The sequence below is a fragment of the Paramormyrops kingsleyae genome, chromosome 2, assembly GCF_048594095.1.
Source record: "Paramormyrops kingsleyae isolate MSU_618 chromosome 2, PKINGS_0.4, whole genome shotgun sequence".
NCBI classification, from domain to species: domain Eukaryota; kingdom Metazoa; phylum Chordata; class Actinopteri; order Osteoglossiformes; family Mormyridae; genus Paramormyrops; species Paramormyrops kingsleyae.
In genome coordinates, this window is record NC_132798.1 from 37,986,368 (window position 1) to 38,012,278 (window position 25,911).

Below are 25,911 nucleotides of genomic sequence, written 5' to 3' on the forward strand. Positions count from 1 at the left end.
TGATGTTGAGAAGCCAAACCAGACACAGATACAGGATGTAATAATTGATTCTACTGCAGCCGTGTAGAATTTCACTGTGAACTTCTTCGACAGTTTAAATTTCTTTAGCTGACACAAGAAGTATAGGTGCTATTGGGCCTACTTAGTGATGGAGGTGATGTCTGGTTCCCATATGAGGTTTTGTTGGATTATGGTGCCCAGAAATTTGATGGTTCCAGCTCTGCTAACAGTAGTGTTTGTATGACCATTGGTGGTGGTGTTAGGAGGTTTTTCCGTAAGTCAGTGATTATTTCCACCGTTTTTTATGTATTCTAGTCTAATTTGTTTTCATCACTACATGACACCAGTCGACTTTCTTCCTCTCTGTAGTTGGATTCATCCCCATTTTTTATGAGTCCAGTCAGGGTGGTATCATCTGCAAACCTGAGGAGTTTTGCAGAGTAATATTATGAGATACAGTCATTTATGTACAATGGTTGCCTGGCGATTGGAGGGAGCGTTGGCACCTGCTTGTCATCTCCGACCTTCTCCCCATTTGTGTCTCAAATTTTACTGTATTTGACACTCCCTGCCGGCCCCTGGAGGATGGGCTCCCCCTTTGAGTCTGGTCCCTCCCAAGGTTTCTTCCTTCTCGGGAGTTTTTCCTTGCCACTGTCACCTATGGCTTACTCACTGGGGGCTTTGGGTGGGGATGCTGTAAAGCGCTTTGAGACGATGTTAACTGTCAAGTTTTGGATTTGAAAATAAGGGAAATTTTCCAGCACCCACCGCGAGACATCCCTCCACCCCAACCAAGCTCCAGTATCCCTTACATTTTAAGACAGGTGTACAAGAAATCTAAAATAACCACTTGTACATTTTATTTTCATTACACATTTTCTTTTAATTTCTCATGTTCACTCATGTGGCTCTCTGGCATTCACTAATGACTTATACAGATTTGTTGCAGACTTTGTATCCTTGTTGAAGTCGTCACAGAAGGTGAAAGTAACGTTGTTTTTGGCACACAGCATTGCCATTTTAACCTCTGCATTTATGACCTGGTTAATGTAAATGACCTGAAGACTACTGCAGGTGGAAGTTCTTGCGAGGCTACTGACAGTTCAGTTTGGAGAGGCAGAGGAATTTTTTTTAAATGATATTACAATACGGGAGATTTACGGGAAAATACTAATACGGGAGGACGGCGGGAAAGAGGGGTAAAATACGGTAGTTTCCCGGCCAAAACGGGAGACTTGACAGCTATGGGTAGCTGGCCTGTGGGATTTACCTCTTCTTGAAGACATGTTGAAAATGTTTGACCCAGGCATTTCCACATTTAGAACCATTTTGATCATCACATCCATATCTTGTTGCCAATGGTGGGAGACTTTTAAAGGATATCACAGTGTGATAGCCGCAGCATGGCTGCTGTATCCAAATCTGTGCATGGGATGACTAAATTACTATTGCACCTTGTGCACATCTTCATACAATTTCCAGTAGGAGGGGATGCCTTGCAGGACACAAAAATTGGTCTTCATGCTATTGCAAGAATTCCTGGCATTGTAGATGCAGTGGTTAGGGCTGCCACTAACCAGTATTTTTCTATGGATTAATCTGCTGATTATTTTACCGATTGGTCAGTTAATCTAAACAATTTTCCTCCAGTAAATTAAACTTGACTGTTTAAGTTAATTTTATTTTATGAACAACAAACTGCATGTCATCGCAGGGCTTTAGATAACAGATGACAGTTTGACACTATACAGACATTATTTTCACCCACTAATTTGATAAGCAGTTTGTCTGCCTAATATAGTAATGAGATGCATATTTTGACGCCCAAAAGTTAGTAATCTATATACATTCAACGTATCCTTATACTTAATAAATTCAATTAGCAGAGCCTGCCATATGCTACTGTTTTGGTAAATCATCGAAGCAATAAGCACTGAAGTGGCGATGAAGAAACAGACAGCTCAGCAGCCATAATGACTTTTAAAAGAGGAGATATTGTGGTTAAATAAGGTAAAAGACACTAGAGATACTTTTTGCAGTTTAATGTCCTTTGCTTTTTTTAGTTTTCTTTATAGTTTTCATTTTTATTTTAGTTAAATTATTTTAGTTTTATTTAGTGTCCATTTGTTTCAGTTTTAGCTTACAATAACATTAGTCCTGACAAACCCAACACCCACAACTACATTCACACTGGCACAGTCAATCAACAAAGAATAAGCTCAGATTCTAGCCTAAACATTTTCACAAACACTTATTTAGTGGAAATTCTATGGTAGCAGGCAAGCAAATTTATGGCATTAATAATGAGTGTATTTAGCAGCTAGAAGGACAAATGATATTTAAAAGCCTTTTGCCTTTTCTGGATGTCCATCATTCTGAAAAGTGCATGTGTCTTTCCTCTTGAGGTGTTCGTGCATAGGACTTCTGCTGTGGTATACCACTGAAACTTTGCACAGTGTAAAACCACATTTTTGGTTTGTGGCAATTTGAACTACCATAATTACATGGTGATATTAAAGGAAAACATTTCTTACAATGAATTGAAGCATTTTAGAAATCATAAAGGTCATTTTATTAAAATTAATTTAAAATGATGTGTTGATTTAAAATATCAATGTCGACCCATTTTCAGCATCGTCATCGTGGACTACGCCGACTAATCACAGCATATTGGTGATACACAGCCATCGACGACTTTTTACAGATAATGTGGCTATGTGGCCTGCACGTACATATTATGCTTATATCTGGTCCAACTTTGGAGTGTGTCAGATAGCAAAGGATGGTGTATTTTCTGGTGGCTGCTTACTGGAAGACAGCAGATATTCTTTTTGCTAACACCTGCAGTGTTGAATCCCCAAATGTACAACACCACACACCAAAGAACAGTTAGTACGTTTACATTTACACTAAGAAATTGAATAGTACATGTAAATATGTAGATAATTAGTAAGATTTCAAAGTCTAAGTCAGACTGTCACCCAGATAATGCGATTGGGAGTCGATTTACTACTTCAAGATTTCAGACTCAAACCGGCCTAGGTGCTCTGTGCATTCTCCACAGTTTTTCTCCCTGGGCTTTGACCTGGAAGTAACAGAAGAAACTGGTACATGGACGCTGGTACAATACTGTGCTGTCATAGAATATTGTACAAAGTACTTTGTTTTTTCTTATGCTATCCTGATCTTGTTGTATCTGTTCTTCTAAACAGATCAAAATTAAAGTTTGTGTCACTTCATTTGTCCACACACCCATTATCATTAATTTTATTATTTTTTTACATCTGTGATGTAATCGGTCAATCAGAAAAAGCACAATATTAATAAGCGGAAAGGAGCCATATCTCCACCTATTGTAGCGGAGTCAAACATACTTTTCTCAATAAATTGATTCAAACAACAACAAACAAATAAATTTATTTTTGTATAGCGCATTATCACAACATTACATCGTCTCAAAGCGCTTTACAGCATCCCCACCCAAAGCCTCCAGTGAGTAAGCCATAGGTGACAGTGGCAAGTAAAAACTCCCAAGAAGGAAGAAACCTTGGGTGGGACCAGACTCAAAGGGGGAGCCCATCCTTCAGGGGCCGGCAGGGAGAGTCAAATTGGAGAGATACCGAAGTGCAAAGTCATATTGTCCAAATCATAAAATCTGAGATACAACCGGGGAGCATGGGGGAGATGACAAGCCGGTGCCGACGCTCCCTCCAATCGCCAGGCAACCAGAAGTAAGGTAGTGGGTCATACATGGAAGATGACGCAGGCAGAATGGCGAGCTGGATGCAGGGACGTCATTGGTAGTGCCGACGTCACATGTAGCAGGGTGTGCTGGACATCTTGATAGATTGAGGTCTCCAGGTAGCACCCCCAGGAGGAGTAGGGGAAATAAAATGTGCAATTAGTCAAAGTAGGGGAGACTTTAGGCAGTGCTAACAGTTAGGTGAGTGCAATATGAAATGCATTGTGCAAGCTCCAGCAGATATGGCTATGGCAGCATAACTAGGAGGGAGTGGGAATGCAGGCATGGGGAGTCCCTGAAATGTCAGCACTCCAATTCCACAAGCGATTGTGAAGCTAGAGTGACAGCACTGACAATTCAGTTTATCCAAAGCCAATGGCACCGATCCCTACCCAGCTCTACACCTCACACTATAGGTCTGACTGGGAGTAAACAGGTGTGTTTTTAGTCTAGACTTGAATATTGAGAGTGAGCCTGAAACCCGCACGTCTGGTGAGGAGCTCTATAGGAGAAAGCTCTGCAGCCTGCCGTAGCTCTTTTTACCCTAGGTACTAACAGATATCCTGCACCTTGAGAACGAAGCAAGCGCGGAGGGTTGTATGAGGTCAGGAGATCACTAAGGTATTCTGGTGCAAGGCCATTCATTGCTTTACAGGTTAATAGCAGTATTTTGTAGTCAATCCGAGACTTAACTAGCCAGTGAAGGGAGGATAAGACAGGGCTAATGAGATCAAATTTTTTGTGTTTGTGAGAACTCTGAATTCTGTACCAGCTAAAGTTTATGTAATGATCTAGATGGGCAGAAAGGAGGGCATTACCGTAGCCCAGTCTGGAAGTTATAAAGGCATATATTCATTTTTCTGCATCATGAAGGGAGAGCATCTTCTGAAGCTTGGCTATGTTCCGTAGATGATAAAACACAGTTCTATTAATAGCAATGTGATTAATGTGAGCATCAAAACATAGATCTGAATCAACTAGAAGACCAAGATTTCTAACCACCGGGTTAGGTTGTGTAGGAAGGCCACCAATGTTGAGGTGGTGAAACTTATTTCTTGCAGCCTTGGGACCAATTACCAGTACTTCTGTTTTTTCTGTGTTTAACATAAGGACATGTTTTGCCATCCAGCACCGGATATCTAATAAACAATCTTCTAACCAAGATAGCAGTGATGTATCATCAGAGTTAATAGATATATACAACTGTGTATCATCTGCATAACAATGAAACCCAACACCATGATTTCTAATAATGTTACCAAGAGAGGTAGCATGTATAGGGTAAACAGTAGCGGGCCCAGTACTGATCCCTGTGGGACACCATATTTAACTTTGTTGGCCTTGGATGATTCATTGTTCACATGGGCATACTGATAGCGATCAGTTAAATAGGAATGGAACCAAGAGAGTGCTGTTCCTGTAATGCCAACTATACCTTCTAACCGGTCCAAGAGGATATTATGGTCCACAGTATCGAATGCTGCAGTTAAATCTAGTAATACCAACAGAGATATACAGCCAGTCAGAAGTCATAAGTAAATCATTCATTACTTTGACTAGAGCAGTTTTTGTGTAATGATGACAGATTCATTAGTATTCATTTTTTTTTCCCCAGAGTTTCAAATGTGCTGAAACTCAAATCACATTTCTCAGACACAACTAGGTTGGACTGAAAAATTGCAGCAACACCACCACCACCTTTGCGATGTGGTCGAGGGTTATGCTTATAACTGTATTCAGCTGGAGTAGATTCATTTAGTGCCATGAATTCATTTGGTTTTAGCCAGGTCTCAGTAAGGCTAAACTAAAATCAGTAATTATTTCATTTATTAATAGTTCCTTAGGAGCCAGTGATCTTACATTCAGAAGTCCAAGTATAAGTTTAAGCCCTGCATCACAGCTGTTTTCTAGTAACGGATTCATTGTGATTTTTATTAAGTTATTATGGCACACACTACGGTGGAATAGGTTTCCATGATTAAAAACGCGGGGAACAGAAACAGTCTCAATAAAATGAACCGTAGGTGACGACTCTAAGCGACTAGCAGGCGGTCGGTTATGCCGGTTTTCCTGCCGCCTGGACTTGGCTCTAGTTCGTCAGGCTATGAACTATGCTTTTAGACAGGAGGTTGGCACCAGCCCATGAGGGGTGAATACCGTCCCTCTTCAAAAGCCCAGGCCTACCCCAAAATATCCACCAGTTGTTTATATTAGTGCTGTAGTTCTCGAGACCGGTCTTGGTCTCAAGACCAATTTTTTGTGGTTTCTGCCTTGTCTTGGTCTCGACTCTATTTGGTCTTGGTCTTGTCTTGGTCTCGGACATAGCGGTCTCGATGGGATGGGGAAAAAAGAGAAAACAGCACATCCTCACAGAACAGTATCATTATTACGCACCTCAATTCAAATGCAACCAGTCAGATGCATCTATTTTAAAAATGTTACATTTTATACATTTTCTCAACAGACACTGCCAGTGCTTCACAGTCCACACACATCATACACATCGCATCATAGCGAAGTCAGCAAAGAAATGTCCGAAAATGTCCGCGAAGTCTATAGCATAGTTATAATTCAAATAAATTAGGTATTTTACATTGATTAGAAAGCACGGTCTTGGAGGTGCAAGTCAATCTGGAGGCTCATTCTCTTCAATTCAAAGCAAAGGATCATTACATAGCTGTATTCATAGCTTACCCGAGGCCTCTGTCCCTGGTAAAAGAGACTTAATATGAACATCTTTCTGGTACATCCCATCTCTTTCCCTTGACGAGGTCTGATAAAATGATTATAGGAGAGGATTGATGAGAATATTATTTTCCATCAGGCCTCGTAACTATGACAAATCTGGGAGATTTTAAATGAGAGACATATGGACATGTGGACAATATAATTGAAAAGATAACATTAATTTGATTTAACGAGTAATGACACTTTGCAGCAATGCCTTTTTTCTCTACAGTTGATTGACACTTTATTTATTTTTATTTTATTTATTTTATTTATGATCTGAGTAATGTGATGTCGATTCTAGCCCTAGTCTGTTTTCGGTCTTGGTCTTGGTCTCGCCTTAGTGTGTCTTGGCCTTGGACTTGGTACCCTCAAGTCTCGGCAGTGTCTTGGTCTTGATACCCTCTGGTCTCGGCAATGTCTTGGTCTCGGTTTAGGCGGTCTTGACTACAACACTAGTTTATATAACCCACACCATTTATCAGTCACTATTCCGACAGCCAGCGATGTAGCGACGATAATCTGCTGTACATTTCATCACCACATCTAGCAGGGATGGGGCCAGAGCATGTTACTGACACACACATCTTCTTCGCAAGGTTGCACACCTCTTTAAAATTTGCCTTAGTGATCTCCAATTGCCTCAATCAGACATCATTAGTGCCGACGTGGATAATAATATGAGAGTATTTACTTTTACTTTTAGCCAGAACTTTTAGATCTGGCACCAAGGAGACAATTTACTATGGTCGCTGGAGTCGCTACTCTCACGTTTCTTAGAATAGAATCACCAATTACTAGAGCACTTTCAACAGGCGTCTCAGGGGGAGTTACACTGAGTGAGGAGAACCTGTTGGAAAGGCAAATAGGCGAATGGTGCTGGTGTGAGTTAGGTTTGGATTTACGGCTATGCCGCCGGGTCACCCACTCACCTTGCTGCGAAGGCTCTGCTGCCAGAGCAGGGGGAGACTGAATAGCTATGGCGGACATATCCGGAGCCTCTAACACTGAATCGATAAAACTCTCATTCTCCTGAATGTTCCGTAACGTCCGGATATGTCCCTCTAACATTACAATCTTCTCCGTCAGCCTAGCGACTAACTGACACTTCTAACATGTAAACGTACCAATAATGACTGGAGAAGAATAACTAAACATATTGCACTCAGTGTCACGGTACGTGCAGCACGGATAGGGAAAGCAGGCGAACGGAAGCCAGGGATCGGGGAATACGGAGTTTAATGCCAAAACACAGAGCACGCAACAAAACAACATCAATGACCGAACTGGGGATACAAACGGAAACGCGGACTAAATACACTGAACTAATGACAACAATCCGAAACAGCTGTAAAACACTGGGATTCCACATGAGGTTAACGAGGGGGCGTGGCACACATTAGGATCGGACGGAGCGGGGTGTGACAGAACCCCCCCCCCAAAGGCGCGACACCGGGCGCGCCCGAGAGGAGGCGACGGGCGAGACGAGACCGGGGAACAGGACCTGAAAGACAAAAACCAAAAACATCAACGAGAAACAGGAAACAAGACAGAGACACAGAACAGCAACAAGAACAGGAACCAAGACAAAACCCAACAAAGGACAGGGAACGCAGACAGACAGACAAAGAAGGGAGACACAGAGGGCACAGAAGGAACACCGAACGTCGACACAAAGGGGCCAGGAGAGAACACAGGAACCACAGGAGGAACAGAGGGACAAGGAGCAAAAAAAGGCGGGACGGAGGGAAAGGGAGGAGGAGCCAGGGGAGCCTGAGAGAGCCCAGGCAGGCGACGGGTGACGGGCAGCGGCCGGAGGGACCGCAGGTGACAGGGAGGAGGGAGCAGGAGGGAACCACACAGGGGCCGAGGGAACGGGACGAGGGAGAGACGGAGGGGACACCAGCGGAGGCAGGTAGGAGGGGGAAGCTGCGGCAGGCGACGGCGCCGTCCGACGCCCTGCCGAAGCAGGGGGGCCCGGAGGCGACCGACATGGAGCCGGAGACGACGCCGAGGACCGGCACCGAGGCACCGGGGGGGGACCCGGAGGGGACCGCCGACCCAGAGCCGGAGGTCCCGCAGGCAGCCACCGAGCGACAGCTATGGGCCGAACGGGCGAGCCAGGGGGCAGGGCGGGCGGGACCCGGGCCCGACGCAGGTGTCCCTGTCCTTTCCGGGAGACTGATAGGCGGGGACCTGGCGTGCGGCCAGCAGGGGGCGCCTCAGCAGGCGTGCGGCCAGCAGGGGGCGGCCAGCAGGGGGCGCCTCAGCAGGGGCCTCGGAGAACGCTGCGGAAGGCACTGGAGTCACGAGGAGCACAGGAGTCACGGGGAGCTGAGCAGGGGCCGTGGGCGCCGTAGCAGCAGCAGCAAGGGACTGAGCTGGGAGCTCAGGCACTGGAGTCACGGGGATCACTGGAGTCACAGGGAGCACTGGAGTCTGGACAGGCGGCGCAGGAACCTCGGGGGACGCTGCCGGCGCCACAGGAACCTCACTTTACAGGCAGTAAAGTGGCGGGCGGACGGGCTTCGGGCCTCTGCCTGGGCGAAGCGGCGGTGATGTCACCCGCGAATACCGCCGGGTGGAGAATCGGACAGGGATTCTCCCGGTGCTCAGCAGGGCAAGCGACGGAAAGAGAAACGGCCCCCAAAAAGACCTCAGGCGCGCCTCCCCGTCTTCTGCCTCTCTGCATTCTTCTCCGCGCTGAGGTAGGCGGAGGCAGGGGCACAACGGGTAGCTCGCTGTCTGGCAGCCCGCAGTCCAAAGCGACCTGCCTCAGCGATATCCTGGCAACCTCCTCCCGAAGCTGCCGCACGTTGTCGCGCACCTCCCCCGCAAGGTGCGCGTCTCCGGGCAGGGACATCCCCTCTAAGACGTCCCTGCTCCGGCTGGCTATAGCCCGAAGCAGGGGATCCTCCTGGACTTCGGGCTGGGTGAGCCAATATAACACCTCGTCCGTTAGGTCGAGGAATTCGGCCTTACTGATCGGAGGTGTCTTCTTGTGGAGTTCGGTCATTCTGTCACGGTACGTGCAGCACGGATAGGGAAAGCATGCGAACGGAAGCCAGGGATCGGGGAATACGGAGTTTAATGCCAAAACACAGAGCACGCAACAAAACAACATCAATGACCGAACTGGGGATACAAACGGAAACGCGGACTAAATACACTGAACTAATGACAACAATCCGAAACAGCTGTAAAACACTGGGATTCCACATGAGGTTAACGAGGGGGCGTGGCACACATTAGGATCGGACGGAGCGGGGTGTGACACTCAGAGTCAGAACACAGAACAGGAGACATGGCGTTGTATTTACGTGAAACGGGAAGACTGAGGCTTTAAAGTTGGAAGTACCTTTTTTATTGAATGGAGATCGTGGGTCGGTGCTTGCGAAGGTGATTAATCCGTCGGGGTTTGGAAATTATCGGAAGACTATTTGCAAAGATTTTTTCTGATGACAATTCTAATTATGATTTAGGTAATATCTATAGTTTTAAAGTTTGCGCGCTAGCAACCATGCATTTTCGCTCTCACGGGAAATGGCGGAAATGACGTCACAAAGAAGTACGGGACGGGAGGGTCTGTGTATAATGGGAAAAGGACAATAGTCTAATTAAATGTTGTAGTTCAGCTATAACTGTAGCTCGATTTAGCTGTGCATGCAAATGTTCTGACTGTTGTGGAGTGCGCTCTAGGCTTGCACAAGTCCCCTGGGGGGTCTAAGATTGTCCCCAGAATGCTGCTGTGCTGTTATTGCTGTGTGAGCTATACAATTTTATTTAAATTTATTTTGGTCATCTCCTGAATAAATTGTTTTAAATCTGCTTTTGAGTAGTGTAACTTCCTTTTCTTATCGCCAATCAATTATTTTCCACAGAGACCAAAAAATTATGACACAACTAACCAGCACCACCTGCTGATGTTACTTTTTGACTTGAAAATAAAAAGCCTCCTTAAATGTGGCTATAGAATATCTTGTAGTTGTAATGGGACAGTCAGATTGCTGCATAAAGTCTTCTCCGGCACATCCCAAAGATTCTTGATGGGGTTAAGGTGGTGGCCAATCCATGTGTGAAAATGATGTCTCATACTCCCTTAACCACTCTTTCACAATTTGAGCCCAATGAATCCTGGCATTGTAATCTTGGAATATGCCCATGCCATCAGGGAAGAAAAAATCCATTGATAGAATAACCTGTTCATTCAGTATATTCAGGTAGTCAGCTGAACTCATTTTTTGGGCACATAACTTGCTGAACCTAGACCTGACCAACTGAAGCAACCCCAGATCATAACACTGCTCCCACAGGCTTGTACAGTAGGCAGTAGGCATCACCTCTCTTCTAACCTGATGTACCCATCACTTTGAAACAATGTAAATCTGGACTCTTCAGACCACAATACCTTTTTCCATTACTCCAATATCTATGCTCCCTAGCAAACTGAAGCTTTTTTTCCCCAATTAGCCTCACCAATAAGTGAGTTTCTTAAGGCTAAACACCTTTTTAGTCCTAATACTTAGTGGAGATGATGGTTCTCCACTATCTTTCCAGGTGTTAATAATGCATTGGCCAGTTCTTTACCCAGTTTTAGTAGTTCAGGAATCTCCTTAGTTGTTTTCTTTGCTTGATTGTAGGTCAGGGCTATTCAACTCATTGGCCTCAAGGGCCAAGCCCTGCTGATTTTCCAGCCTTCCTTCACCTGTGAGCCAGGGGCGAAGCCTCTGACCAATCAGAATCAGTAATTATTAAACTAACTACCTAGGAAACCTGAAACCAAGACCTGGATTTGTAATCGAGGGCCTGAATTGAATAGCCCTGATGTAGGTCAATAATATTACCCTTCTGATACAGCATAACATCTTTTCCACAACCACAGGATATGTCTTCTGACATACTTGTTTAAGAAATGAGAAGCTACTCACTGCATCATTTACGGTTAAATAACTTGTTGCCAGCTGAAACATATTAAGCACCGTAGTACTTATCCAATGGAAGGCTCTTACCTACATGCTTACTTAATTTCAGGTGATGCCTTTTTTTGGATAGGGAGTGTGTCATTGTATATTTACCTAGCAAGCTAGTGTTGATGTGTGCCAAAATGAATGCATAAAGCTGACAGTTCACGGAATGCATCACAGCATGTCAGCTGTAACTAGATAGTGATGCATCATGATAATTTATGCTGTTACCTAATTTTGATATGTCACATTAATTTTTGAAGTTTAATCAGTTGTATTAATTTGCATGCTGTTCAAACATTATACTACATGTATATTAGAACATATAAGAACATAAGAAATTTACAAATGAGAGGAGGCCATTTGATCCATCAAGCTCGTTTGGGGAGAACTTAACTAATAGCTCAGAGTTGTTAAAATCTTATCTAGCTCTCATTTAAAGGAACCCATGGTTTTAGCTTCCACTACACTAGCAGAAAGACTATTCCATACTCTAACTACCCGCTGTGTAAAGAAGTGCTTCCTCAAATTCATTTTAAAATGTTCTCCCGCTAATTTCCACTTATGGCCACGAGTTGTAGTATTTAAACTAATATTGAAATAGCCATTTGGTTGAACAGTGTCCAGACCTGTTAGAATCTTATATACCTGGATCATGTCCCTCCTTAGTCTCCTTTGCTTGAAGCTAAACAGATTCAGATCAGCTAACCTGTCCTCATAAGACATTCCTCTAAGACCAGGAATCATTCTCGTAGCCCTCCAAGGCAGCAATGTCCTCCTTAAGGTATGGAGACCAAACCTGCACACAATATTCAAGGTGGGGTCTTATCAAGGAATTATATAATCATAGCATCACCTCCCTTGACTGAAACTCCACACAGCTAGAGATGTAACCCAACATTCTATTGGACATCAAGGTGTTGGTTACCAGTGGTGTCCCGTTTTTTTACTGGGGGCCAGATGCAGACAAAAATAAGGAGGCACAGGCTAGAGGCTAACATAAAGTTTCACAAGCACATCACTTTGTATGTCATTTTAATGACACTAATATTTTTACAGTACAGTATGAAGTGTGATGTACCGTATCAAGATTATAAACAATACATTATTCACCAATAACATTTGTAATGGAATCAGTGTTGTTTCTTGGACCGGAGAATTGCCTTTAAGTCAGGCTTAAGTTTTCTTGTGAAGATTCGTAGAACATCTTGGACATGACTTTTATTCCTTGTATTCAGATGACTGGTGAGATTGATGTAAGGTGCTAGACTGTTAAGTGCTGTCAGTCCTGACCCTAACTGGAAGCCAGTGTAGAGAACTAAAAGCAGGTGTTTTGTGTTCAAACTTTCTGCTCCTGGTCACAATTTGAACTGCTGCATTTTAAATACGCTGCAATGTATTTAATGTGCAGTTTGTAACAGGGCATTTCGTGGATCTGGAATCTAGTTTTCTTTCTTGGGTGTCACCATTACGAATTTGTATTTGTAGATTAGATTCAAATCATTAGAAGAAGCATTGTTAATTGGTTATTATGACAGCAGCAGCTACTGTTGGAACTGCATTTTAATATTTTCTACACTTTTAATATTTTCAGCTTCTAAAGCTCTGCTGTACCTCCTTATGTCCAAATTGCTTCTTCATTTTGTAAAAGATTCAGAGTGAATGGTTTAATAAAAGGTCAGCTTTGTGCCGAATGTTTTTTTTCATTAGGTTTAATGTTAATTTTTGTTAGTAGGTTGGACCTAACATTAATTTCTGCAGGGGATGAGATTTCCTGTATAGCATCTTGAATTTTTGTTCCATGTTTTTGTATTGACTTGTTATGCTTACCATACTGCTGCCAAAAATTCACTTACTACCTAGGTTCTGCTACAGGTAAGACGTGTAAGAAGAAATGTGTGAATAACTTGATATTTTATTGCCTGTTCACTGAGACATATATCCGCGAATAAGCAAGAATATGTAGTGATAAGCCATTTTGATGCATTTCTAAGATGCATTTATGTTATGTTTCAAATGAATCAATTACTGTTTAACAATGTCAGATATCAGCATAGCATAAAATGACATGGGAGCCAACACTGAAGTGCTATAATAACAAAATGATGATTCTGATTTTGGCTACAGCATATCTGCTGAAACGATTGTGGTAGTTACAACAATTAATAACAATTGCAGTAAGGAATATTTAAATTACTTAAATTAATATTTATATACTTAAATATGGTTACTTTTTAAAATGTATTTTTCACATATATATCTGCCTCAGATGAACTTGGAGGAGGTACAGATGAGATGAATCCTTTTTCCTTCAAAGAATTCATTCGGAACAAAAACCAGTCTTCAAGCATTATGGGATGTGAGGAAGGAAAGAAGAGTGGACTGTTTCAGAAGGTATTTCAGCTATGACATATCCAAATCCACTCTGACTATAGATATATATCTTATGTGCTATCAAATGATTTATTGCAAATTATAAAATTATGTTACTGTTAAGAGTGCATGGCATGTTAGAGGTACTTTGGTTTGTCTGATATGGTTGATCAAGTCCTCTGTTAAATGTAATTTTAGGATTTTTGTTCCTGCATTGTTGAATGCCTTTTGGCTATAATAAACAATAATTTGCCTTTGAATACATACTATAAACCATTTTTATATAAAGTGAATATCGATCCATCCGTCCACCTAAACTGACAGACCAGGCAAGGAGAGCACTAATCAGAGAAGCAGCCAAGGGGCCCATCGTTACTCTGGAGAAGCTGCAGAGATCCACAGCTCAGGTGGGAGTATTAGTTGTGTACTCCACAAATCTGGCCTTATTAGAAGAGTGGCAAAAAGAAAGACATTGCTGAAAGAAAGCCACAAGACGTCCCATTTGCAGTCCCCATCCACAAGCCATGTAGGGGACACGGCAAACGTGGAAGAAAGTGTTCTGGTCAGATGAGACCAAAGTTGAACTTTTTGCCTAAATGCAAAACACTATGTTTCGCGGAAAACTAACACTGCACATCACCCTGAACACACCTTTACCACTGTGAAACATGGTGATGGCAGCATCATGCTGTGGGGATGCTTGTCTTCAGCAGGGCCCGGGAAGCTGGTCAGAGTTGATGGTAAGATGGAGCTAAATACAATGCAATCCTGGAAGAAAACCTTTTAGAGGCTGCAAAAGACTTGAGACTGGGGTTCACCTACAGGACAACGACCCTAAACATACAGCCTACATACATAACTACAATGGAATGGTTTAGCTCAAACCATATTCATGTGTTGGAATGGCCCAGTTAAAGTCCAGACCTAAATACCATTCAGAATTTGTGGCAAGACTTGAAAATTGCTGTTCACAGATGCTCTCCATTCAATCTGACTGAGGTTGAGCTATTTTGCAAAGAAGAATGGGGAAAAGTTGCAGTCTCTAGATGTGCAAAGCTGGTACAGACATACCCCAAAAGACTTGCAGCTGTAATTGCAGTGAAAGGCGGTTCTACTAAGTATTGACTAAGGGGGGTTGAATACAAATGCACGCCACACTTTTTTCAGATTTTCATTTGTAAAAATTTTGAAAACCATGTATAATTTTCTTTTCACTTCACAATTTTGCGCTACTTTGTGTTATATAACATAAAATTCCAATAAAATACATGTAAAGTATTTATATTCCAAAATGTGGAAAGGTTCAAGGGGAATGAATACATCCATCCTGCGGCTGTGTGTCTATTAATCCTGCCATCGTGCATCAAGCACCACGTGCCTGCACCGGTCGGCCGCTGCATTGAGACATATATTTCAACCCCTGTATTAGCTTAGTCATTTCATCTTGTCTGTATTAGCTTAGTCATATCATCTTGTTTGTTTGACTCATCTGCCGGCCCCTGGAGGATGGGCTCCCCCTTTGGGTCTGGTTCCTCCCAAGGTTTCTTCCTCTTAGGGAGTTTTTCCTTGCCACCGTTGCCTTTGGCTTACTCAATGGGGGGTCGTTACGAGGCAGAAATGTAAAGCGCATTGAGACAATGTAATGTTGTGATAATGCGCTATATAAATAAAATTGAATTGAATTGAATTGAATTTTTCAAGGCACTGTATTTATGCCATATACAGCCAGTTCCAAGGTACTATCTTAAATAATGTAGTTTTTTAGTCTTATTTACAGTTGAAACCAAAAGTTTACATACACTGTATAAAAAGACATATAACTCTTTTTCTTACTGTCTGATATTAAATCATACTAAACCCTTTCAGTTTTAGGCCCATTCGGACTCCCAAAATAATTTCTATTTGCTAAATGTCAAAATAATGTGTGAGAGAATTTTTTAGAGATTTTTTTATTACTTTCTTCAATGTCAAAAGTTTACATACACTAAGATTACTATGCCTTTAAACTATTTGGGAAAGCCCAGATGATGATGTCATGGCTTTGGAAGCGTCTGATAGGTTAACTGACACCACTTGAGTTGATTGGAGGCACACCTGTGGATGTACACCTCAACACACTGCTTCCTTTTGTGACACCATGGGAACGTCTAAAGAAATCAGCCAAGACATCAGGAAGAGAATTGTGGACCTCCACAAGACTGGTTCATCCTTGGGAGCAATTTCCAGATGCCTGAAGGTGCCACGTTCATCTGTTCAAACAATTATACGCAAGTATAAACAACAAGGGAATGTCCAGCCATCATACCGCTCAGGAAGGAGACGGCTCCTGAGTTCAAGGGATGAATGTGTTTTGGTGCGGAATGTGCGTATCAATCCCAGAACAAAAGCAAAAGACCTTGTGAAGATGCTGGCTGAAGCTGGTAAGAGTGTATCACTATCCACAGTGAAACGAGTCCTGTACCGACATGCGTGGAAAGGCTACTCAGTGAGGAAAAAGCCATTACTCCAAAAGCGACATAAAAAAGCCAGGTTACACTTTGCAAATACACACAGGGACAAAGACCCTAATTTCTGGAGACATGTCCTTTGAAGAAAGTAATAAAAAAAATCTTTAAAAAATTCTCTCACATTATTTTGACATTTAGCAAATAGAAATTATTTTGGGAATCCGAACGGGCCTAAAACTGAAAGGGTTTTGTATGATTTAATATCAGACAGTAAGAAAAAAAAAGTTATATGTCTTTTTATACAGTGTATGTAAACTTTTGGTTTCAACTGTATATATAATATTGGAAAAGCCATGCTGTTAATTGGTTTCATTTATATTAAATTTTTGTAGCTCTTTGGTATAGTGGTCTGTGTCTGTGTCTTTTTGGTTTGGGTTTGAATCCCATGGCCAACAGAGTGACTGGAAAAAGCTATATAACCTATTATACAATTAATATACCTGGGTATAATGATATTGGTTATAATACATAATACATGAGTGCTCAAGTAGGCCGTTTTTTTCTGTCTGCAGAATGTTTCTGCTGGAACATTTTTGGAAGAAGAGGGCTGCTTCTCTCCACGTAACTTTGATATTGACCTCCAAGAGCCCTTCTTCAGTGATCCCACTCCAATTCCACAGTCTCTGGACAATGAGTTGGAGGACTGGAGTGGAAGCTACCGGCCCTCTGCCACTGAGGTTGCACATGAATTCAGACTGGAAAGCAGTAGTTTTTCAGCACTATCCTCACAGGTCACAGATGAGGGGGAGGAAACTGAGCCTTCTTGGCTTGATGAAAGGTACTTACAGGATAACTGCCAGACTAGGAAGAGCACAGAAAACTATGAAGAGGAATTGGAGATCTCCACTGAAGATGCCCTGTTCCAGAACAAGAACTCAAGCTGGAGTCTTCAAAAGGTTGTACTTTTCTTTTTCTTTTTCTTTTCTTTTCTTTTCTTTTCTTTCTAATAGAGAAAGGATCAACTTGTTTTATAGAGAGGAAGAATATATCTGAAAATGTTTGTTTTCATTCCCAAAAATTATCCTGCAATTTTGTACTGGCTAAGCATTTGGAAGATGAATGTATATCCAGCATTACTTTATTTTAAAAAAATACATGAAGATTGGCATACAATAGTTTTATTTGTGATCGTTTTCAGCTGAGACAAGAGAATACACAACTGAGGAAACATGTGAAAGAGCTGCTGAGAAGGTCTGAGGCTGATAATCACAGGTAGATTGGATTGAAGTACAGGAACATTAGAATGTGATGAACTGGCTGCATGGGGAAAGTGTTGCCGCGATATAATTCATATTGCCATACTCCTGATCATATGGTTGCACTTAACATCTACAGAAACATATCTTGAACTAGGTGAACTCCAGCTGTTGATGGACATAAATGTATTAATTATGTGACTTTCACAGGATTCGCCAAGTGATGGATGAGTTGCATAAACGAAGAATGCAGGAGGAAAAGGAAGCACAGGACTTAGAGACCATGGTGCACTCTGTGGAAAGGAACCTGCAGCAAATGACGGTACAAGCCTTTTCCTTCACACAAGGGTGTATAAATATGTAGCAATTTCAAAAGTACCATTACGCAACAGGCCTAACTAAGCAGGACAGTTTTCTTGGCAATAAAGCCAAGCAATGAGTTAAATCAATGGGTATGGGTTTTGAATATTGGATTGGAGGGTTAATTATTGAAAGATCTCCATGTAAGCAGAGGGATGGAGATAGGGGAATACTACAGTTGAATCTAAGAGAAATTCTGTTAATGACATTTTGCCAGAAATGTTGAGTAGGAGGGCTGAACCAGGTAGAATGATAATAATCATATTGGGTGTTTGACGTTCAGTGTACGCATATGTCAGACTTTGTAAGACCTACCTTATACATCATGTGCTGGGTGATGTGAGTTCTATGAATTACCTTGTACTGTATTAGATGTAAATTTGTGGTGTTAGTCATTGTGAAGTTGTTCCTGCACATTTGGGTCCAGAATTCAGAATTGGTTGAAATTTCTTCTTACAGTGCTTTAATTGGGATGGAAATGATCGCATCTGCGGTTGATATTAGTTTGTACTATTTGGAAAGGGTTTCTTTTGGTCAGTTATTTTATTGATAGGGTGGGAAAACTGTTATTTGATATATTGACTTTAGATTTTAAAACAGACTTGTAGAAAAAATTAGCTCAAGTAATTTTAATATCTCTACCCATGTGTAGGGGAATTAAATACATTTTAATTATTTATTATTTGATGATGATTATTAAACTAATTGTTATGCCGAATGATTGGATCCTTAAACTCAGTTGCGGAAACCCAGTGAGTCTGTTAATGTGACACTTAAATGGGATTCACTAATAATCACTAGAGTTAATATAATAAAGTATAGGTTGTTAGAATGAATGGGAGTTGGTTTACTTGGTTGTAGAGTGGAGGGGGTCTTGGCAGTAGGTTGCAGAAGTGTTGAGCTGAGGGAATGGTGACACTCAAGAAGGCACTGCATTTGGAGCGGTTGTTGGAGTGGAGCCCCTTGGATTTTCTCTCCTTGTGAAGCTTTGAGGTGAAAGGCTTTGTCTTGGGGTTGGGTATTATTCAATTCAATTCAATTCAATTCAATTTTATTTATATAGCGCATTATCACAACATTACATTGTCTCAATGCGCTTTACATTTAGACCTTCACTGGCAGGCTTCTCTACTGGGCTTCGTGGTGTTCTGCCGATTTCTTGATGGTTTTCTGGAGGGCTTTTCGCGCGCTCTTTGCGGTGCCAGGTTTTATGGTTCATGAATAGGGATGACCAGGAACCCGACATCTGAACCAATGGCTGGCCATCTAGTTAGCGGGCTTTCGGAGGGGTGTCTGTTCAGTCCTTTTGGCATTTACAACTAGACTGATGCCACTTTACCGATGATTGTCATTAACCCTCTGGAGTCAACGACATCGTCAGCGATGCTGCGTATCTTTCTCGTGTATTTCAGTTCATAACCTGCTGAAATCTTTAAAGAAATTATAGAATCATGAAAAAAAACGCTGGATAAATGCGTAATCTGTCTTCTTTTCAAAACGTCTGTTGTCGGAAGTATTAAAGTCTTTAAAATTAGGTTAAATCAGCAAAAAAAGTAAACTTTGTTTTACCTGCATCAGAGGCGTGTAGTACCACTGTCACCCGAAGATCGCTATTCACATTCTAAATAGCTGCATTAGCATGTATTCAAATCGCATTTGCATGGTAATTTGTTGAACAACGCAACGGTGAAACACGATCCAGATACATCCCCATCAGTGCCAGTGGGGGATGTGGCCAGGTGTCAATGGCTCACTCATACACATGAAAGTTGCTACATATTCAATGAAAGGAGCCAGAAATAGTGACATGAGTTTTTTCTTATTTATTTATCCAAATGAATATTGCAACTACACCATTTAGTCGTCTTCATGTAGCCAAGACTTTGGTGATCAGATATCTGGGATCAAAACAAACTGCCAGCATTGCTTACTATGTAGTTTTATAATGTTTCTGCAAGTGTTCCAAACTGCATTTTGCAATGTCTATACTTTGATGTCAAATTACAAACTTCACATAAATCTGACATATTTACAAAGTACACTAAGATTAAGATGAGTTTGTTGCCAAACCAAATATATAAGAAATAATTTATTTGCCATGAAATAAGTTTATGATATTGAATGAAACGTGTGACCATGCCCCAAATCAGTGAAAGTGTGTCTCCTACTCCTAGACTCCAGAGGGTTAAAGGAGCGTAACTTTTGATCCATACAATTTCATGATAAACACTGACCAGACTTCAAGAATTCAAGAGTGATTTTCCATCAGCTTGACACCAAACATGCCATACCAGCCTGGAGGTTCACACCTCATACCATTAATTAACAATTTCTTACATTGTGTATGTTTATGACTCACATCGGTATACAGTGTAGGTGTTTTGTGTTGCAGATCAACAGATGTTGCCACTTTGGGTAAGTTGTGCAGACATTACACTGCATATTCACATCAAAACAGCACATTGTAAACTGTTGGAATAGGCCGTCTCCACCGGGTCCATGGATGAGAAGAGATTCACAGCTGACACGGGGAGAAGTTGCAAATCACCGGTTTATTCTCTTGACTGATTATAATCAGGGAGCGACCATCTGACATACATTCAGCATGTACAGGAGGAGACTCTGCCATATGTATCAGCTGTATCCCTTTTAAAGCCCTTTGGGCATTTCCCCCCCTTTCTCGGTATGTTTGACATTTACTCTAGTTAGTCGGTTAGTACTTGTCCTTGTGGAAGGCTACAGATACGTAAGGGCCGCTGACGTTCTCTGTCGCTCCCTCTATCGGTCCTGATTAGGTAACCTTGCCTTGCCGGCGCCAGTCAGTTCTTGTTTCAGTTAACTGCATTTTTTAGAATGAACCCCCCCCCCCCCTTTTCATCATGCCCTGCTTTAAGCTATATTCTCCTTTTCCTCTATTCATTGTATGTTCTTTATAATTCTATTGAATCCCACAAAACCTAGATAGGCATGGCTGTTAGTTTGTTGTAATCCCAATCCCAATTTCAATTAAACATCTGGAAACGACATATTATGGTTGGTGTTACTTATTCCAATGATCTGCTCTCCAAGATTTATAATATACACATTAATTCAATCTTTTACCGAAGAATAGGAAAGATGAAAAAGAAGTGCTAACAAACCACAAAAACAGATAAGGGCCAACAGAAGAATGTAAGGGGGGGGGGTTGTGAGACAAAGAAAAAAAAGACTTCTGATAGTTAGGAGACCTACTAAGATACAGTGGTACCTCAGTTCTCAAACTCATTAAAACTCGAATTTCTTTTAAAAGTTGAACCAAGCAGTTTGAAAAAAAAAATACCTATAACTCGATCTGAATCTCAGAAGTCAAACCATGAACGCCAACCTAAGATAACTTGTATGCGCGGGGAAATGAGTCACGCGGCACGTCTCTCAGCGGAAACAAAGGGTAACGCTTCAGTCTCAGCCTCGCATTCGCTGTGATAGCATCATGCATGTTTACAATAGCTGAATACATATATTTAGACAGTAAAAATACATATCTTTTGAGGCCCCCATTTGGATAACCTCAGTTTTATAACCATCTGTGAATGCAATCAAAAAAGTAAAAATGCCATAAATTCTGTATTTGGGGTGTCATGATTGGGATTATGGTTTTTTCCATAGAAATGAATGGATGGTCCCCATTTAGATAGGAAGACCAACTTGTGTTTGTGTGTGTGTGTGTGGGGCGGGGTCACTAAGCCCTCTTTTGTGCCTATGTCAATGAGATCCTCTCATACCAAGCTATGTCTTGTCAGACAAAAAGAATCAAGTAGTTACCCAAAATTGCATGAAAAGCATCATTAACATACATCAGATTAACATACATATACAAATATATACATATAACAAATGTGAATGATCACTCCCCTATGTATATTTATTTTACATATACCTCTCTGTAATGTTGATGAGATAAAACAGTGCCTCCTGAAAAACTCTATGGTCATTGTTGACCACTGTGTCAAAGAGAAGAGACATGTCTGGAAAGCTCTCTCCAAAAAGCTGTTCTGCACGGCATCTATCTTCCTCAGATGAAAATGGGTCAAATGCAAAGGCAGACACCCAAGTCAGGGTAAGATTTCATTAAACCATTAGCATGAAAAATAGTGTCTGTTAATGTTGAAATGTGGAAACACTTAAGTGCTACAGCGCAATGGAAATCTCACCATGCGTTTTCCCGTTATGAAAAAGTTCTTTCACTACATCTGCACAATCCTCCAATCCGACAGGATTCATGGTGTTCATGTGTTTCTTTTAATGACAGCAGTCAATATACAGTAACAACTGAACTAAACATCAGAAGATTTCTTTATCTACAAAGTCTGCAGCTTTTGTCACTGCAGTGTATCTTTCTGGGCTTCTGGAAGAACATTTCTAGACCCGGAATAGTACAGCTACTCCAGCTGCAACTCGCAGGAGAGTGAGTGTTGCCATCTTCACCACCCTGGGAGCGTTTTAAAAATGCAGATATTTTTGTTTGCTTTTTGGGTGGTTGACACAACATATTTTCCGACGTGCGCTCTCTGTCTGTTGGTGGGAGTGTGCGCGCACGTATCTGTGTGCGCGCATCCGGGCGGAACTCTGCCATGTACGAAACAGAGAGCAGAGGAGAATTGTAAACGTGCGACCGTATACAGACAAAAATGACAAGCTGTTAAGAACATAAGAAATTTACAAACGAGAGGGGGCCATTCGGCCCATCAAGCTCGTTTGGGGAGAACTAATAGCTCAGAGTTGTTAAAATCTTATCTAGCTCTGATTTAAAGGAACCCAGGGTTTTAGCTTCTGCTACACTAGTAGGAAGACTATTCCATACTCTAACTACCCGCTGTGTAAAGAAGTGCTTCCTCAAATTTGTTTTAAAATGTTCTCCCGCTAATTTCCACTTATGGCCACGAGTTCTAGTATTTAAACTAATATTGAAATAGCCATTTGGCTGAACAGTGTTCAGACCCATTAGAATCTTATAGACCTGGATCATGTCCCTCCTTAGTCTCCTTTGCTTGAAGCTAAACAGATTCAGCTCAGCTAACCTGTCCTCATAAGACATTCCTCTAAGACCAGGAATCATTCTCGTAGCCCTCCAAGGCAGCAATGTCCTCCTTAAGGTATGGAGACCAAACCTGCACACAATATTCAAGGTGGGGTCTTATCAAGGAATTATATAATCATAGCATCACCTCCCTTGACTGAAACTCCACACACCTAGAGATACAACCCAACATTCTATTGGCCTTTTTTATTGCTTCCCCACACTGGCGAGAGTGGGACATGGAAGCATCAACATACACACCGAGATCTTTCTCGTAATCAGCTACCTTTATTTCAGTGGAACCCATAAAATATCTGTACTTTATATTTCTGCTCCCTGCATGGATTACCTTACATTTATCTGTGTTAAATTTCATCTGGCAAGTATCAGCCCAGTTGCTAATTAAATCCAGATCCCGTTGTAGCCTCTCTGCTGCTAGATCAGTATCTGCTACACCACCCACCTTGGTGTCGTCTGCAAATTTAACCAGTTTACTGTATGTATTGGTGTTGTAGGAATTAATAGCTCAAATAAATTTTAATATTCTCCACCAATATGTTTGAATTAATTAAAGTTTAATTAATTATTATTTAATGCTGATTATTAATCAATTGTTATGCCGAATGGTCGGCTCCTCCAAACTCAATTGCGGTATCCCTGTGAGTCTGTTAATGTGAGACTTAAATGGGATTCACTAATTACCAGTATCGCTTAGTAACCTGGATTAGAAGGCTCGTCCAGCGAGCTGCATCACCAGGTAATGTACACGATTGGTAGGGAAGCTCCCCTCACGGCCAATGAGAGAGAGTCTCGCGATGTTTCAGGCGAGTTTGAGGTTCAGAGCGTGTAGCAAGATCGCACAATGGCAGGAACTTATTATGAGACACACAATGACGGAGGCTAAAGTTGTGTAAAAGACATGCATTTATTCCTAGCTAACACTACAACTGACATAAGACAGACATTACACCTAACACAAACAACAAACACGAAATAACGGAATAAAACAAACAATGTAATCATGAAAATGCAATGACCAGATTTAAATGAGTAACCTGAAATGGGAAATACTGTTCTGCAAAGCAAGCACAGTTTGTGGAAACACGACCCTAAAGTCTTATAGCAGGTTAACAGAACAGCTTAAGTTGTTAGAATGAAAGGAAGTTGGTTTACTTGGTTGAAGAGTGAGGGGGGGGGGGTCTTGGCAGTTGATGGCAGAGCTGCTGAGCCGATGGCACTCAGGAAGGCGCGGCGTTTGAAGCAGTGGAGTGGAGCCCCTTTGGATTCTCTCTCCTGGTGAAGCCTTGTCTTGGGTGCTGTTCTCTGTTCAGCTGGGCCTTCACCGGAGGGTTTCTGGTGGGCTTCTCTGCTCCCGGGCTGATGGTCTTTTCTGTACGGCTGCTGGGTGTTCTCTGCGCCCTTGTTCTGAGGTGCCAGGATTTTATGCTGTAAAGTTCATGAATAGGGATGACCAGGAATTCGACTCCTGGGCCAATGGCTGGCCATCCATTTGGCGGGCTTTCGGAAGGGGGTCTGTATCAGTCCTTTTGGGATTTATGGCCCGCCTGATTCTACCTTTACTGATGATTTTCATTAAGCTGTTATAACTTTTGATACATCCACTTTTATGGTAATCACTGACCAGATTTGGAATCAGGGGTGATTAACAATCAGATTGATACCAAACATGCCATACCAGCTTCACAGGTACATACCTCATACCATCTGCATTAATTGATTAAACAATTAATTATTGTATCTATGTGACTGATTCACATCAGTATAGGATACAGGTGTTTTGGGTTGCACCTCAACAGATGTTACACTTTGTGCGGATATTACATCAAATATTCATATTACAAACAGCACATCTTATCCATAGATAGGCGTGGCCGTTAGTTTGTGGTAATATCAATATAAGTTGCACATCTGGAAACAACATAATTTGTTTGGTGTGGCTTATGCCAATTCATCTTCTCCAGAATGGATAAAATACACCTTAATTCAGTTCTTTTAACATAGCATGGTAGAAACAAAGAAACTTGGTGAGGTCCACCAAGATCAGATAAGGACCTCAAAGGAATGTTGGAAGAGAAGGGGGGGTTTTAACACAGAAGACTCTCTAAAAGTTAGGACACATACAAACATAACGTATCTGTATATTGAGACAAGTAGTCGTGAGTAAATCAATATACAGGGTATACAAAAGCCAAACTTAAATGAAATTTCCTTTAGGGTGTTCATCTGTTGGGTGAGTGAGATGTAAGGCAGAGTGTATGTGGAGGGGGTTGTGTGCCAAGTCTAGGGACCCCTGTCCGTGAAGTCCACTCTGCTTGTCTGTAGGTCCCTAAATCTTTGGGCAATAAAAGTTGGAGTGCTGGGCTCCCTTGTTATCTGTGTGTGTGTGTTTATGTGTGTAGCCCCCCTTTGGTGCCTCTCGTACCAGGCTCGGCCTTGTCTCAGGCCACCTGGAATTTAGGCCCTGTGATATGTGCATGTGTGATCCTACATATCCCCCCTTTTCGGCTAATGATGGCATTGCCATCATTCAGGCGACGGAAGTTGAAACAGGATCACACCCATGCAATGAGGCATTGTTGACATCCCATTGTTTCGCACTCTGGGTGGCACAGTGACAGGATGGACTGGGAGGAGGCGCAGGGGCTGGCGCCTGGCTTCTGGGACCGCGAGGAGTGGTGAATCCTATGTCGAACAGGGTGCCAACGGCTGCTGCAGCTCCCAGCAGGGTGCTCAGGAGCCTCTTGGGCCGTCGATTGGACTCAGCTTGGGTCACGGTCGTTGGGTTACTGCTCCAACCTGTGGGTAGTGTCCGCGGCAGCATGATGCAGGGCATCCTGGGTCCATCAGACACCTGTCCCACTAGTTTGGGGTCTCTCGTGCAGGTAATGGCTCAGTTGACATCGTCCGACGAATACTCTCTCTGTGTGGGTACAACAGTTGGTAATCAAGAGACCGGGCTGTTCCC

At 42.1% G+C, this 25,911-nt stretch overlaps 1 protein-coding gene across 5 annotated transcripts in view; it reads left to right on the plus strand.

The window, feature by feature from the left end:
- The window catches only part of entr1 (endosome associated trafficking regulator 1), a 190,872-nt gene that overhangs the window by 4,900 nt on the left and 160,061 nt on the right, over nucleotides 1-25,911 (plus strand). For all 5 annotated transcript variants that reach the window (XR_011989322.1, XR_011989324.1, XM_072709102.1 and 2 more), the window contains exons 2-5: nucleotides 13,703-13,827; nucleotides 16,826-17,209; nucleotides 17,452-17,525; nucleotides 17,720-17,831. Coding sequence is in view for 3 of the 5 variants with exons in the window: in XM_072709102.1 (XP_072565203.1) it covers nucleotides 13,703-13,827; nucleotides 16,826-17,209; nucleotides 17,452-17,525; nucleotides 17,720-17,831 (695 nt within the window). In the remaining 2 variants the exon portion in view is untranslated. The remainder of the gene's footprint in view (nucleotides 1-13,702; nucleotides 13,828-16,825; nucleotides 17,210-17,451; nucleotides 17,526-17,719; nucleotides 17,832-25,911) is intronic.